This window comes from Furipterus horrens, unplaced genomic scaffold, assembly GCF_987537825.1.
Source record: "Furipterus horrens unplaced genomic scaffold, mFurHor1.1.pri manual_scaffold_1, whole genome shotgun sequence".
In the NCBI taxonomy this organism is placed as follows: Eukaryota; Metazoa; Chordata; class Mammalia; order Chiroptera; family Furipteridae; genus Furipterus; species Furipterus horrens.
In genome coordinates this window covers 158,030,445-158,046,459 of record NW_028327171.1, presented here as the reverse complement: position 1 = coordinate 158,046,459, position 16,015 = coordinate 158,030,445, and the positions used below count along the sequence as shown (strand labels likewise).

At 34.3% G+C, this 16,015-nt stretch overlaps 1 protein-coding gene and 1 pseudogene across 2 annotated transcripts; both read left to right on the top strand.

Moving 5' to 3' along the window:
- The first annotated feature begins 286 nt into the window (after positions 1 to 286).
- On the top strand, positions 287 to 9,312 carry GCG (glucagon). 2 transcript variants are annotated; one of them, XM_090267655.1, is made up of 6 exons: positions 287 to 355; positions 3,263 to 3,363; positions 4,802 to 4,963; positions 6,608 to 6,745; positions 8,043 to 8,186; positions 8,842 to 9,312. In XM_090267655.1, exons 2-6 carry the CDS (start codon positions 3,272 to 3,274, stop codon positions 8,846 to 8,848), a joined length of 543 nt encoding a protein of 180 aa, XP_090123781.1. In that variant the 5' UTR covers positions 287 to 355; positions 3,263 to 3,271; the 3' UTR covers positions 8,849 to 9,312. The 2 variants fall into 2 exon arrangements, with proteins under 2 accessions (XP_090123781.1, XP_090123788.1); XM_090267662.1 differs by lacking the exon at positions 8,842 to 9,312 and having other exon boundaries at positions 8,043 to 8,190.
- Positions 9,313 to 14,743: 5,431 nt separating this feature from the next.
- On the top strand, positions 14,744 to 15,223 carry LOC150022120 (ATP synthase F(0) complex subunit C2, mitochondrial pseudogene; annotated as a pseudogene).
- Positions 15,224 to 16,015: the final 792 nt, after the last annotated feature.

Below are 16,015 nucleotides of genomic sequence, written 5' to 3'. Positions count from 1 at the left end.
TTCATGCTTGATTGAGAGTGAAAGGTAAATTTCTGAACTGTCTTTTCCATCTCCCCCCAAAAAAGCAAGAGAGTAGATAAAGTTTTCTGACCTCTGAGGTCCCACACAATGTAAGCAGAGAATGAGATGAGCAAAGTGAGTGGGCGAGTGAAATCGCTTGTAACAAAAGCCCATTATTTACAGATGAGAAATTTATATTGTCAGCATAATATCTGTGAGGCTAACCAGCGGTGGAGAGTGTATAAAAGCAGTGAGCTTTGGTGCAGAAGTCCAGAGTGCAGAACAGCTCATCCACTGTTCCAAAGGGGGCTCTCTCTCTCTCCACCTGCTGTGTTCCACACCACAACGTCAGAAGGTAAGATGAATGTTGAGTGAATGTGAGACTGTATATTCTGTTTTTTGGTACAGTGAAGTGTTTTAAGGGGACAAAGTATTATGAATTAAGGTGTTATTCTTTCATCTTATACTTTATTACTAATAGTATAAAGGGCAGAATTGGAATGAAAAGTGACATAAAATGTGTTAGTCTATATGGCAACACAGTGAAGCCACAAAATGAGTTGGAAAAATAATTCAATGGGAAGATGTAAAGTAAAACTAAAAACAAAGATTCAGATCAATGTACTTGTTACAAGATTTAATTGTCATGCGGACTGTATTTTAAAAATAAAGGGTAACATTAAAAATATATTATCCTTGGATTTGATAAATGCGTATATTACTTTGAACAGAAGGCGCCTTTTAAATTCAGCAGAAATGTGTCCATTAGAGAGGCTATAATAGCATTGCTCCTTACCAATGAAAACTTATAGTTTTCCAAAAGAGCAGAATCGACATCATTTTTCAAATATTCAAACTTCTGATAAGTCTATCAAAAAATCAAAGTTCATGAAATCAGCGCTTTGTAACTAAGATGTAGCATATTTGGTGCAGTGAACAAATATCGATTATTGGGAATTCTTTGGCTGAAGTTGAATAAAACCACGATTAATGATTATCTACTGTATTGAGAACTAACAGTGATAAATAAAATAGCTGAAATGTCCACATTCTGAAATGAAACTTTAACATATATCTTCAGAAACAAAATCAGATGTTCTAAACCACATATCTAAGTTTTTGAGGACAGAACGATTTTACAAACATCTTTGATGAAGTAAATGTTAAGTGGTGTGTTCTTCCACACATACCAAGAACCTATGAAAGGAAATGAGCTGACCAATTTAAAAAATATTTATTTGGCCTACAACAATGAAGCATTTAGGGATATTATATAATGTCACCTTACCTAGGTCTAAGATTAATCTTTCTAAAAGATTTCCTACTCAGGGAATACTATTCTTATCACATTTTTCCCTTTAAATTTGAATGGAAATGTGTGATTTTTGCATAACTGCAGATTTTCTTCTTATCCTACCTAAATTTGGGATGGGCTTGGAAATGCTCTTATTGAATAAGATTTTGAAACTAAAATAACACACACTTGCTTTCTCGGTAGTGGTATTCATATAATTAAAGTATTCTTAATTTTTTTTCACAATTTTTTAGACTTCTACAAATGGATAAGTGAAACTTTAAAAATCAGTTTCTCATTCAGTAGAACTCACTTTCCTACCTGTAGAGGACTTTGAACATTCACTTCTGTATGGCTGTTTCCTCTTCCATCAGCTCCCGCGGCAGCAGGACACCACGTGCTTTAAATTTGCTTCCGCAGAATATAATAGAAGATTTTGTAAAAAACTTTAGGGAATTTACATAGAAAAAATTATTTAGAACTAAATTAACTTTGCCACAGTGGTGTAATTCTTAAAGAGAAATATTTGCTTTAATTTTTTGAATTCCTGAAAGAGCGAACTTATAATTGAGAAGTATAATCAGAAGAGACTACTTACTTATATGGCAAAATTTCCCAAGTTTGCCAACTAGATAAACTGAAGAATAGCAAAATGCCAAATCAGTAATTTAATGTTGATGAATGAAGAAGGGCAAATATGTAAGTCCTATTGTGTTACTTTGTCTAACTGGCACTTAATCTAAAGAGACTTAGTACTTCAAAGAAAAAAATACCACGGTTGGTATTGCGGTTTCCATACTTTAGTGCCAAATATAGATAGTAAATATGGATAGGATGTTAAGGAAAAGATTGATAGTTTAAAATGATAATATTTGTAAAATTGTTACTTCAAACCAAATGCCATTTGCTAAATATACTCATTCAAATTATTTCCAGATAAACATAATCAAAGTTGGATTGAAATCCCCAGTTCTCAAAGGAAACATGGTTGGACTTGAGTAACAGAGAAAAGCATGACAAATGCTGGACCTAAAGTTTCTGTTTAGAAAATAGAGGAGCTTGCCCTGTGGGGACATTCTGCCCCAAATTCATGATAGTTCTTACCCCATCTTCTCTGCATCGTCACATCCTGGGCATCTGCTGTGATCCAGGTCTAGTGTCACAAGCAGTGAATGACATGTCCTGGACTAAGTCCAATTATAAAACAACTTAGGGACTCCCAAGGCTTCGGAAACAAGCATTAATTTTCATTATGGCAATGGTCTCTGAGTTTCTTAGTTGTGATTGTTCAAGTTGCCAGAAGCATTAGTTCTTGTTTCAAATTGCTTGTCTTTAAAATGATTTTTTTCCTTTAATTTAGAACAGGTCAAAGCACTCTAAAATACCTCAAATCTGTTGGCCGCTTTATAATTACAAACTCTAGACCAAGTTACACTATTTAAAATATAAATGAATAATACATCTGAACCGACAGCTGGTATGCCAAGTTGTAGCCTGAGGCTGCTTTAAGATGGTTGAAATGCAGTATAATGTAAATGCTTGGAAGTGAAGGACTATTAATTGAAAGCCAGACTGATAGAGAAGAGGGGGTGGCATTATGGATAAGGTGGCTTTCAGACTAACCATATGTAGCATATCATCTAAAGTAGATATTTTAAATGTTTATCATGGACATTTTTTAATTCCAAGTCTAGAAATGAGCCTTCCAATTATTAACAGAAGTGTCCTAAATTAATGAAAAAGCTTGATAGTGGTACACATCTTTTGTATTTGTTTTTCAGCCTAAAAAATCTGGGGGAAAATATAATCTACTATTTGAAATTAAGCTGGAATGTACTCAGACTAAAATTGATGACTAGCATTTTATTTTTATTTATAATATTCATTTTGTCAAACTCTAATTTAGCCTGACATGTTTAAATATGTTTGCCTGTCTCTGTCTCCCCACATCTCCCTGTGTTCCAACAGGCAGCAAAAATGAAAAGCATTTACTTTGTGGCTGGATTGTTTGTGATGCTGGTACAAGGCAGCTGGCAGCGTTCCCTTCAGGACACAGAGGAGAAATCCAGGTGTTAAATCTTTACACTTGAACTAACATAGCACTATGGTTATATTATATCCTGTGATTAGTGAACAAGTTTCAGTAATTTAGAATAAATGCTCTGCATAATTTTCAAAAGTTTAAAATATCATTGTGATAGAGTTGTTTCTGGAGTATAGATCAAATTATGTTGTTTCACAACCAGAGAAGTAGGCAATGTTGAAAAATGTGTTACATGGGAAATTATAGCTTGTTGAAATCTTCAGCTGATCCTATCTATCCATTCATTACTCACACACTGCATAGTAGATTATTTTAATTATTCACACCAACTTTTTCTTTTTTATTCCTTTTTAAAAATAACACTGTTTCTTGTTAATTGTGAAAGTCATACATGTTCATGATAAAAAGTATGCAAAAAATGTTATGTATTAATATATACTGTACATAAATATACTTCGGATCATTATACAGTTTCAGATTATGCCTTTTATCTTAGCATTGTATTGTTAGCTCTTTCTTATATCATTAGAAATATCTATTAAATGTATGATATTTAATGGCTGCATACTATTTCATCTCATAAATAAACAGTATTTATTTAGCTATTCCTCCTAAATTTTCCCACACAGAATGCAGCAAACAATATTTCTCTCTAAATATTTTTTACTATTTTTCTGAGGCTAGATGTATAGTAGTAAAGTTACTGTGTCAAAGGATTTGAATGAGTAAATTTTTCATATCTTGCCAACTTGCTTTCTAGAAAAGTCATACACATGCATACTCCCATCAGTATTATAGAAATACTCCTCTCACAATATCCTCTCCTGTATTTAATTTTTTGCAATTTGACAGATAAAAGTGTTATATCAATTCTATTTCTGAGAATTAATCATGTTGAATATTTCTCCATATTTGTCATGCCAGTCAACTATTGATTACCAACATGTGGATTATCCACTATACAGTTTAAAATTTGCAAGTGAACTTTTTGTCTTTCTTTGAATTTTTAGTTGTCTTTCTCTTTCACTATTAGCTATCATGTAACCAAGTAATCAAGCTACTTATTCATATTAAAACCTGCAAAACAAAATTGGGAACATAAATCAGCTGCCCAAATGATTTGAAATACTTTACTCTTAAAATAATCAAGTCATTGCTCTCTTTTGTCATTATTAGCAAAATCATAGTAGATTAACTAGTTGAAAAAAGATTTATTTAATCTTATTTCAGTAAAGAAGAAACCAATTAAAAAATCTGTTACTAAGATTCAGAATCAGAGTGTATTCAACTAGAATAAAATTCTGAAATTCCCACAGCAAACAAGGTCTCTCTGATACCAACTGAAATATTCAAGGCACCAGCCTTTCGCTTTCATGTGGTCTTGTGTTTTGTAAAGAAGATGCTCCTCTAGTGAGTCTACTCTTGAGGAGAGGTTTAGTTGCACCAATCATTGTTCTTCACAGCTCATTCCCAGCTCCCCAGAGAGACCCATTCAATGATCCGGATCAGATGAATGAAGACAAGCGCCATTCCCAAGGCACATTCACCAGTGACTACAGCAAGTATCTGGACTCCAGGCGTGCCCAGGATTTCGTGCAGTGGTTGATGAACACCAAGAGAAACAAGTAAGAGTCTAAATCTAGTCCAAAATTTGCACACAAATGTAGTGTTTAAATATGTCTAAAATTTCTCTCTACTTTCTTACATTATCATGCTCATCAAACAGTGCCCATAAGCTTTTCCAATTTTGATGATTTTCAAAGTTCATGATACTATCTCTACCAAATGACATACCCACCCTCTAATGAAACATAGACTTTCGATTATTTTCCCAGCTGTGGTTTTATTGTTAATATTTACTCTCTTTCCCATTTTCTATTAAAATTGAAAACTGCTTTTTGTAGACTTGCAAGGTTGGGAACCTAATTTCTGACCAAAAGATAAGAGTAATTTCAACATTCCCTTGTAGGGTTCAAACTCATGACTGTGATCACATTCAAAGTAACCCCTAGCCAAGTTAATCATGATAAGGAATGGAAACAGATGCAGCCTTTTTCTTGTAGAATACAATCCAAGATACACATTTAAAATTATAGCCTAGCTACACCGCATAAAGAGAGAAGAAAGCAAATAAGAACACAAGCCTATCATAAGGCATACATTTTAATGTTGGATTTTCATTCACAGTGTTGGGTTTTATGATGCATGTAGGCTACTGAAGGAAATCATCCACAAGGGTTTCACAGAGATGGTGGAATTTCACAATTTCTTTGGAAGGTGGCCCACGGGAGAAGGGAGTTATGCATTCAAAGTAGCTGAGGGAATCTAAAATTCAGGAAAGGGGCATAGATTTGTCTGGATAGAATGGAAAAGGGAAAAAGAGAATGAAAGAGAGAGAATGAATATGAGTCCGCAGGAAGAGTTGGAGAGACAGGGCGGTTGACCAAAAGTTCTTAAAGTGAGGGGCATGACAGGAGAGATGGTGGTCATGGTCAGAGCAGAAACAAGGCGACGTCCCTGTTAGGGACTATAGACATGGCCACTGGTGACATACGAGAAATCATAGATTTGAAAAAAATGAAAACAGCTATCCTCATTTCTAGAAAGATAATGCCACAATTTGGTAAACTAATGTAAAATAATTCTCCCTCTCAGGCAATTTCTGTTGTGTGCTTAAGATGAAACCTCCTAGGGATAATAGACATAGCAGAAACTAAGGGAAGTTGGCCAACCACCTACACAGAACACTACACACACTTGAGGGTGATATGGGGTCTTCATCTTAGCTTTCCTCATTGCTATCCTGTCTCACGTTTCTTTTCATCCATCATCATGTAGTCATTTTGATGATATTTTGAGATGGTTCTTCACTTTCCCTTGACTCAGTCACCAATCTCTGGCCCCATATGTATGACTAACAAACAGCTGCCTTGTTTCCAAGCAGCATAACCCATTGGGAGTCCACATGCACTCAGACTGAAGTAAATGCAGCATCAGTAATCAATGGCACAGATAAGCAGAGGAAGTAAAAATGGGTGTCCTGAGTGGAGCAGGGGAGCATTAGCTCTTCTTGATTGTTATTATCCCTCTCCCATCGAACTTCAATTCAGATACTTTCTGTAGTCTCGAGACAAGTCCCCTAGATACCCTCATTTTCCAGCTCTCTCTAAGCTCCTTGTCCATACAATCCTCACCCCAAAGCTGCCACTGCTATAGAGCCATATTGCTAAAGAGACAGATTTTCAATCTAACTTTAGCATTTCTTTCAGGAATAACATTGCTAAACGTCATGATGAATTTGAGAGACATGCTGAAGGGACCTTTACCAGTGATGTAAGTTCTTACTTGGAAGGCCAAGCTGCCAAGGAATTCATTGCTTGGTTGGTGAAAGGCCGAGGAAGGCGAGAGTAAGTCTGTACACTCTTAATTAACTTTTTTTTTTTTTTTTTTTTTTTTTTTTTTTGCGTGATGCTGAAAACTTAGACTACAGTTATCTATATACAGATTTCAATTATGGAAGAAATTACTGTAGTCTCTGTTTTATCTGTAGTAATAAGTATTAATAATAGAGTCAAACAGGTGACATTTTTATCCCATGTTAGAGTCATGTTATAAAATTAGACTATTAATTTGTTAATCCAAGGCACTTTTGAGATTAGAGTGCTTTTGAGAACTACACCAAGACAATAAGCTTAAACCAGAACTGTCCTAGGAAAACTAAGGATAAGGAAGAAAGAAATAATGCTGAAAACTTAGCTTGACTTAAATATTTACAAAGAGGATCAACATATATTTATGTGTATGTATTTAGGTAAAAAACTGATGATGACTGGAAGGAACTAAACTTAAGATGTTTAATGAAATCTCAACCAAAATGGAGATGTGTGCCAACATCCATATATTTAACAACATATCCAATTTTTGTGGGACTGTCATATAAATAACAATTACATTATCATAGTTGAAAATGAGGCTAAGACCTGTACATACCTCCTTGAATCTTATCACAATGAAACATACTCCTGAACCATCTCATTTTCTCCTGACCATTTTGAATTTTGAGAAACAGAAAATTCACATGTAACTTGAGTTTTTAGTGAGATTCGAAACAAGCTTACTAAGACTTAAAAAAATCTTAAGACACGAGAGAACTGGAATTGTCACTATTTTATTTAAACATTAATAATTCAATTTAAAAAATTAATAGTAAAATACTCCTTTACACTTGAGGATATTTTATAATGTTTTAAAGGGATACAAAAAATTCTGCTAATTAAACCAATCAAAGAGAAAAACCTGACATAGACTAAGGTTTAATCCCTTAATACTGCACTTTGTGAGGCTATTTTGATAATTACCAGGTTTATAGCATATCATATATTTTTCTGAATTATTAACAAGTTAAAGCCCCAATAATAACTTCTGTGTTGTCAGCACACTAACATCTATGAAGCAGCTGGAATATTGATAAAAGCATGAAGTTAGGTTTCACATCCCAGCTCTGCCCTTGATTACCCACAGAATTTCCATTTTGACATGCACCAGTTCATACAAGTTTCTATGAAGCTTTTCATAGTAGGCTCTCTGTAAATGGAAACTTAACAGTTTTCTCAATGACCCTTCCATGTTACTAGTCATAGACCATCAGTAATCATTTATTTAAAGCATTTAACTGAATACTGATTTTATCCCCTTTATTCTCAGTTTCCCAGAAGAAGTCACCATTGTTGAAGAACTCCGCCGCAGGCACGCTGATGGCTCTTTCTCTGATGAGATGAACACAGTTCTTGATAATCTTGCCACAAGGGACTTTATAAACTGGTTGATTCAGACCAAAATTACTGACAGGTGATTGCATTTTAGTTCATTCTGAAAACCATCAAAACTTTCATAAATATTATTATGTATACTGCTACAGGTTGTTTCCCATATGGGGAAGAGAGTCTTGGTATATAACTAAATTATGAATCATTTAAGACTACATTATTATAATTGTTTTAAATCAGTACACTTTTATTCATTCACCCATTTATTCCAAAAACATTTTTTGAGTGTAAGCAACAGGGCATTAGGAACGCAGATAAGAATAAAACATTGAGAAGTTTCGTTCTACAGCATTCACACATTACTATCATATTACAAGTTTCTATGTATGTTGTAATTTTATCACAAAATAAAATACCAGTATATTTTGTATTATATACTTAATGTAGTAAGCGTATCAATGAAAAACCTAAATGCCAAAATTAACCACTTATCTTCATAGGCTGTAATTGTTTTTTACAATTATTTATACCTTTATATTTCTTGTGAGGGAAACTTTAGGGTAAATCATCCTTGAATGCAAATATTTGAAGAGTTCAAAAGACTAAAAGATTTGTAAGATAAAAAACTAATAAGCAAATTTTATCAAAATAAATGTTTAAAGTATTTCCTGGATAATTTAATTATGTCATCAGAGTATTATAGCTTTTATATCACATCTTCTGCTTTTTATCTTTAGGAAGTAAGTGTGCCACTTCAAGATCATCTTCACAACATCACCTGCCAGCCACATGGGATGTTTGAAATTTTAAGTTCTGTAAATTTAAAAGGTGTATTCTGAAGTCATATTGCTTTGCATGCCAGTGAATAGATTAGCTTTTAATGTTATATTGCCAAAAGATTATAAGTGGAATAAACCATTGTCAAAATATTTCTAAAATATCAGCTTAGAAATATCAGCTTTTATTTTCTTTTTATTTTGAATGAAGTACCCTAACCTGCTTAAAGTTAGCAATGAAATCATTTTTCTATGATATAATTTGTACATATAAATTATTTCAATCACAAAATATCTGTATTAGAATAAGGGTAAGGCTGGTAGCCACAGTGGTGAAACTGGAAAGAGAATTTTCTCCTTGAAACTTTTGTCATAAAAATGCTTAGCTTTCAATATATCCAAGAGACTTCAATAAAATATTCAAGCTTCTTTCCCATTGTCTGTTTTCTCTCTTCTTCATGCCCCCACTTCTTCCAGACACCTCTTCCTGAGCTGGTAGCCCACAACCCAAATCTACCCAGGCATCACTTCATCTTGTGAATGGCTTCATGTTAACATTTGGAGCCAACATTGAAAGCTCATGGTATTTAATATGTATGTATTGATTTCTGGCTTCTCTTGAAAGATTAGAACTTCAGGCAATAATAGATCCACCAAACAAATCTCTTCTGGAGCTGAATATCAGCTGCCTCCTTTGGAAGAGTCACATGCTCTTCGACTCACTCTTGTGCCCCCTACTCACACACACACACACACAAACGCTACACACATACATGTGCTCACAAACCCACACCCATGTAATGTACACATGTAGGCACTTACCCCTAGCCCACTTGCTGGCACCTGCTGGAATTTAAGTGTCTGTCGTGCCCTGTACCCTCATCTCCCCATCCTGCAATATCCAGTATCTTGTGCCAGTCTGGTGTTGATTGCCACTCCAGAGACTTTGTTTTTTTAAATATATATACAGCACTGCCAGCTCTCTTTCTCTCTTTTTTTTTATTGAAATATAATAAGTGTATAATGTTGTATAAAGTTAAGTTGTACAATGACCCGATTTGGTACATTTATTTATTGCAATATAATTACTACCTTAGTTTTAGATATTCTATCAAATTACACAATTATTATTTATTTGGGGAAATGAAAACATTTAAGATCTAGTCTTTTAGCAGATTTTAAGTATTAATACAGTATTGTGGATTATAATGACTATGCTGTGCATTAGATTGCCAGAATTTACTCATCTTCTAGTTGCAAGTTTGTACCCTTTGACAAGATCTCCACAATTTCCCCACCCCTAGGCCCTGGTACCCACCCTTCTACTCTCTGTTTCTATGAGTTTGGATTTTTTAGATTTCACATATAGGTGATTATATACTTGTTATTCTCTGTTTGGCTTATTTCACTAAACATAATATATTCAAAGTTCATTCACGTTGTTGGCAAATGGCAGAATTTCTTTCTATCTCATGGTTGACAGAGCAAATAGAAAAGTCAGTAATATCCCACAATCTCAATTAACAAAATAAACTTAACATTTAAGTACACAGATTAATTGTGCTGGACCAAAAGTCTTCTATAAACTTTAAAGATTGAAATTATTCAGAGTACACTCTCTGACCACAGTGGAATTAAGCTAGAAATCAAAACAAAAGATACCTCACAAATTCACAGTTGCTTGAAACTAGGCAATTATTTCTATATAATCCATTGGTCAAAGAAAAAATCATAAAGAAAATTTAAAAATACTTTTGAATTCAATAATGAAGATATAATAAATACAAGCTGGAAATAAAACTAAAGCAGTGTTTAAGGGTAAAGGATAGCTTTAAATACATTTGTTAGAAAAAATAAATTAGAAAATCCATAGCTTAGATTTTACCTCAAAGAAAATTGAAAAATAAACAAAAACCCAGCAACTTTCAAAAAATAAATAAAAGAAAATTTTAAAAATAAGAGAAAATAGTAAAATGCAGAAAAATTGGTAATAAAATTAAGAAAGCCAAAAGTTGGTTCTTTGGCTAGATTAATAAAATGAATAAGTCCCTAGCAAAACTAGGCAAATCACCAATATCTATAATAAAATAGGACAACTCTAAAAACCTTACAGACAAAAATAAATAAGTATATGCCTGATAAATTTGACAATTAGATGAAATGGACAGATTTCTTTAAAACTATTACTAAAATAGACACAAGTAATAGGAAAAATTTAATAGTCCTCTGTGTAGTACAAAAGTTGGATGTGTTATTTCAAAATTTTTTTCAGAAAGAACTTCAGGCCCAGATGGCGTCACAGGTGAATTCTTCTAAACATTTAAGGAAGAAAAAACAGCAATATTACATAAACCCTTCAAAATGAAGGAAAAATAAGAAATATTTCCCAGCTCATTTTATGAGACCAGGATAACATTGATATAAGAATCTTACAAAGATTTTACAGAAAATGAAAATAGAAGACCAATCCTGATTCATGAACAGAGGTCAAATCTAGCAAAATATAAGAAAAACTATTACAGTATAAACAAAGTGCATCCTAAGAATTTCAGGTGGTTTATCATTCTTAAAAAAATCAATGTAACTCACAACCCTAACAGGAATAAACAATAGAAATTCTTATACTCATCTCAATAAATGTTGCGAACATCTGATGAAATTCAAAACCTATTAACATCTTGTTAAACTCTCAGAAGGAAATAATAAAGTTAAAATCTTTAACTACTTTAGGTAAAAATAAATAAATAAATAAATAAATTTTATGTACTATTTATTATAGGAATAATAAATCAAAATTATGATTCTATGAAAAGTAATAAAGGAGAACAACCTTAGCCAACCTAAAAAAAGAATAAAAGAAAATAATATATAAAATAAAATGAATTGGAAAACAAGCTTTGAAACAAATGAAATTAAAAGAAATTTGAGACTATTGAAAGTGCTGAACAAAAGTATTAAAAAATTTAGCAGATATGGATAAAATTTTAAAATATATTTTATTGATTATTCTATTATAGTTGTCCTAATTTTACCCCTTTGCCCCCCTCCACCCAGTATCTCTTATTCCCTCTCATAACCCACCCCCTTTAGTTCATGTCCATGGGCTATGGAAATAAACTCTTTGACTTCTCCATTTCCTATATTGCTCTTAATATCCCCCTGCCTACTCTGTACCTACCAATTTGTACTTTTTAATCTCTGCCCCTTTTCCATTGTTCTCCCCCTTCTCCCCCCAGCTGAAAACCCTCCAAATGATCTTCATATCTATAATTCTATTTCTGAAATGCTAGTTTGCTTTTTAGATTCAATTGTTGATAGTTGTGGATTTATTGCTTTTTTTTTTTTTTTTGGTTTTTCAATTACATTTATTGCTATTTTAACGTTCATAGTTTTCTTCCTCTTCTTTTTCAATAAGTCCCTTTAACATTTCATGTAATAATGGCTTAGTGATGATGAACTCCTTTAGCTTTACCTTGTCTGGGAAGCACTTTATCTGCCCTTCCATTCTAAATGATAGCTTTACCAGATAGAGTAATCTTGGTTGTAGATCCTTGCTTTTCATCACTTTGAATACTTCTTGTCAGACCCTTCTCGCCTGAAAAATTTCTTTTGTGAAATCAGCTGACAGTCTTATTGGAACTCCTTTGTAGGTAACTATCTGCTTCTCTCTTGCTCCTTTTAAGATTCTCTCTTTATATTTAACTTTTGGCATTTTAATTATGATATGTCTTGGTATGGTCTTCTTTGGGTCCATCTTGTTTGGGACTCTCTTTGCTTCCTGAACTTGTATGTCTATTTCCTTTACCAAATTAAGAAAGTTTTCTTTCATTACTTTTTCAAATAAGTTTTCAATTTCTTGCTTTTTCTCTTCTCTTTCTGGCACCCTTATGATTCAAATGTTGGAAAGCTTAATATTGTCCCAGAGGTTTCTTAACCTATCTTTATTATTTTGGATTCTTTTTTTCTCTTGCTGTCCCGATTAAATGTTTTTTTCTTCCTTATTTTTCAAATCATCGATCTGATTCTCGGCTTCATCCACTCCACTGTTGGTTCTCTGTAAATTTTTCTGTATTTCACTTAGTGTAAACTTCACTTCTTCCTGGGTCTTTTTCGTGCTGTTGAAGTACCCAATGAATTCCTTGAGCATCCTAAAAAACAGTGTTTTGAACTATGCATCTGATAGATTGCTCATCTCCATTTTGTTTCGTCCTTTCTCTAAAGGTTTGTTCTGTTCTTTCATTTGGGCCATATTTCTTTGTCTCCTCATTTTGGCTGCCTCCCTGTGTTTGTATCTGTGTATAAGGCAGAGCTACCTTGACTCCTTATCTTAGTAGCATGGTCTATTGTAGATAATCACACTGGTAAGTTGGATGGGGAGGAACCTTAGGTAATTGCCAGGACGAGGTCACCCATATGAACTAGGTTGATGGAGTCTCCAATATGGAGTCGCTTCCCTGTGGCTGTGTGTGGGAGAGGGCTCAGAAAGGTAACAAGACCGCTGCCTAGTGTCTAGAGTTTTGACTGGGAGGAAGTTGTCCCTCAGCACTTGCCTTGATGTGAGACACTTCAATTTCTCCCTGTATGCAACTGGTGCCCTTCCAGCTGCTGCCCCAGTGCTGAAGCCCAGAGGGAGTGAGTCTGCATAAGTCCTAAGTCAGTTGCAGGCCCTTTAAGAGGGGACTCCTGAGAATCCTGCAGTTTCTTCCACCGGCCCAACCCCCACTGGTTTTTACAGCCAGAAGTTATGGGGACATATCTTCCTGGCACTGGAACCCTGGGCTGTGTGGTCTGGTGTTGGGTTGGGATCCCTCGCTCCCAAGGTGTTCCTCCTGATTTTTATCTAACACACATGGGTGTGGGAACACCTGTTCCACCTCTCTATGCCTCTCTGTACATCTCTGCATCTCCACCCCTGCTACCTGTCTGGATGAATGTGACTTCCTTAATTCCTCAGTCGTTGGACTTCCATACAGCTTGATTTTCTGACAATTCTGGGTATAGTTCTATAGTTCAGTTGTAATTTTTGCTCTGGTTGTGCGAGGAGGTGAGCCATGTTTACCTACACTTCCATCTTGCCTGGAAGTCTGGATAAAACTTTTTAATGTAATTTTAAACATTTTTTTAAAGATTAAATAAACTGATTTTTATAGAAGAAATATTCAAAAGTATCAAAGAATTATCTCATTAAAAAAGTACCAGATACAGATGGTTTCACATGGAACTTCTATCAAACTTTTAAAGAGTAGGTAATTAGCATGCTTCATAAATTATTCCAGAGGTTAGGGGAAAAAGCCAAGAATGGCCTAATTCTTTAACAGAGTGAGTATAACATTAAAACCTAAACTTGATAAAGACAGAAGCAAAAAAAGTTATGGACTAATTTTACTTATGAATATTAATTTTGAAATCCTAAAATTTAATCAGCAAGTAGAATTCATAGAGTATTAAAAATATTAATACACTATGACCAAATGCAATTTATTCCAAAATTGTCAAGCATGTTTCAATATTAGGAAGTCTACTGATGTAATTATATCATATTAATAAATCTAAAAAAATGTATTATTATTATCTCCACACACACTATATAGGCCTTAGACAAACATCTACACCTATTCCTCATACAAAAATTCAATAAAATGGTATTAATAAATTATACACTTATATCAAATTTTCAAAATTAGCTGACTAAATGGTGGCAAAGATGTGCAACTGGAAGTCTCATACATTCCTGGTGGTAATATAAAATGAGACAACTATTTATGAAAACTATTTGACAGTTTATTAAAAAGTTAAACATACGCCTACATCTATATGTGTTGACCAAAAGAAACAGATTATTATAAACAATGCAAGTCCCTTATATCTTCTCTGCACTCGGAGCCGCTCTCCTGCCACAGCCCCTCATCCCCTGTAAATGTACACCTGCGCCAAATTTGTCCCCACTCCCACCTTGGTCAGGAACACCTCTCAGCTGCTGAGCGGGTCACTGTCTGCAGTGGTGATGAAACGAACAGAGACACTGACAGCTGGGATCCTCAGCAGTTTGGCAGCCCCATGTCCTCTGACCTCACTTATTTCTAGCCGCAGATTCCAAACCAGTGCCATTTCAGGGGACATCTATACAGCAGCCAAGTTCATTGGGGCTGGGGCTGCCACAGTGGGGGTGGCAGGCTCTGGGGCTGGGGTTGGGACTGTATTTGGAAGCCTCGTCATTGGTTATGCCAGGAACCCTACTCTGAAGCAACAGCTGTTCTCCTGTGCCGTTCTGGGTTTTGCCTTCTCAGAGGCCGCTGGGATCTTTTGCCTGGTGGTGGTTTTTCTCATCTTTTTCGCCACGTGAAGAAGTCTTCCCACCTCCCATAGTTCCTTCTTCCATGTCTTGTCTGTCCTGTATGTTCCTTTTCCTGTGCCTCCCCAGGCAGCCTGGGGAAAGTGGTTGGTTTAGGGATTGACAGAGAAAAGACAAATAAATACTGTATTAATTTTCTTTAATGATGTAAGTACCCATTTATCTATCCATAGATACAGGTTGAATGAATCAAGTTATGCTGAAAAATGGGAACTACATAACAATTAAAAATATTTGAATTTGTATATATGTGTATATGATTTGAACAATGGTGTTCATAAGGGCTTTTATTACAGACAAAAAGTTGTAAATGACATGAATGTCCATCAACAGAAAAATGGACAGAAAAACTAGCATATTCATATAATTAAATATTATACAATAAAAATATAAATTATTAATACATGTAACAAGGATAAATCTCACAAACAATATGTTGCATGAACGAAGCCATGTACAAAATAGACCATAGTACATCATTCTAATTATATGAAGTTTAAGAAGCCACATACAAAATAGAACATAGTACATGATTATTTTTATATTAAGTTTAAGAACTGTATGAACTAAGCAATGGTGGTAGAATAGCTTAGTAGTTGCTTCGGGGGGTAGGGGAAATGTGGAATTTGAGTAGAAATAAGCAAAAGAGACCTTTCTGGAATGATGGATATGTTTTACATCTAGATTGAGTTATGGGTTACATGGGTGTATACATTTATCAAAAGTCAGTAAAATGTATATTTAAGATCTGTGAATTTCACTGTATATAAAATTATACCTTAA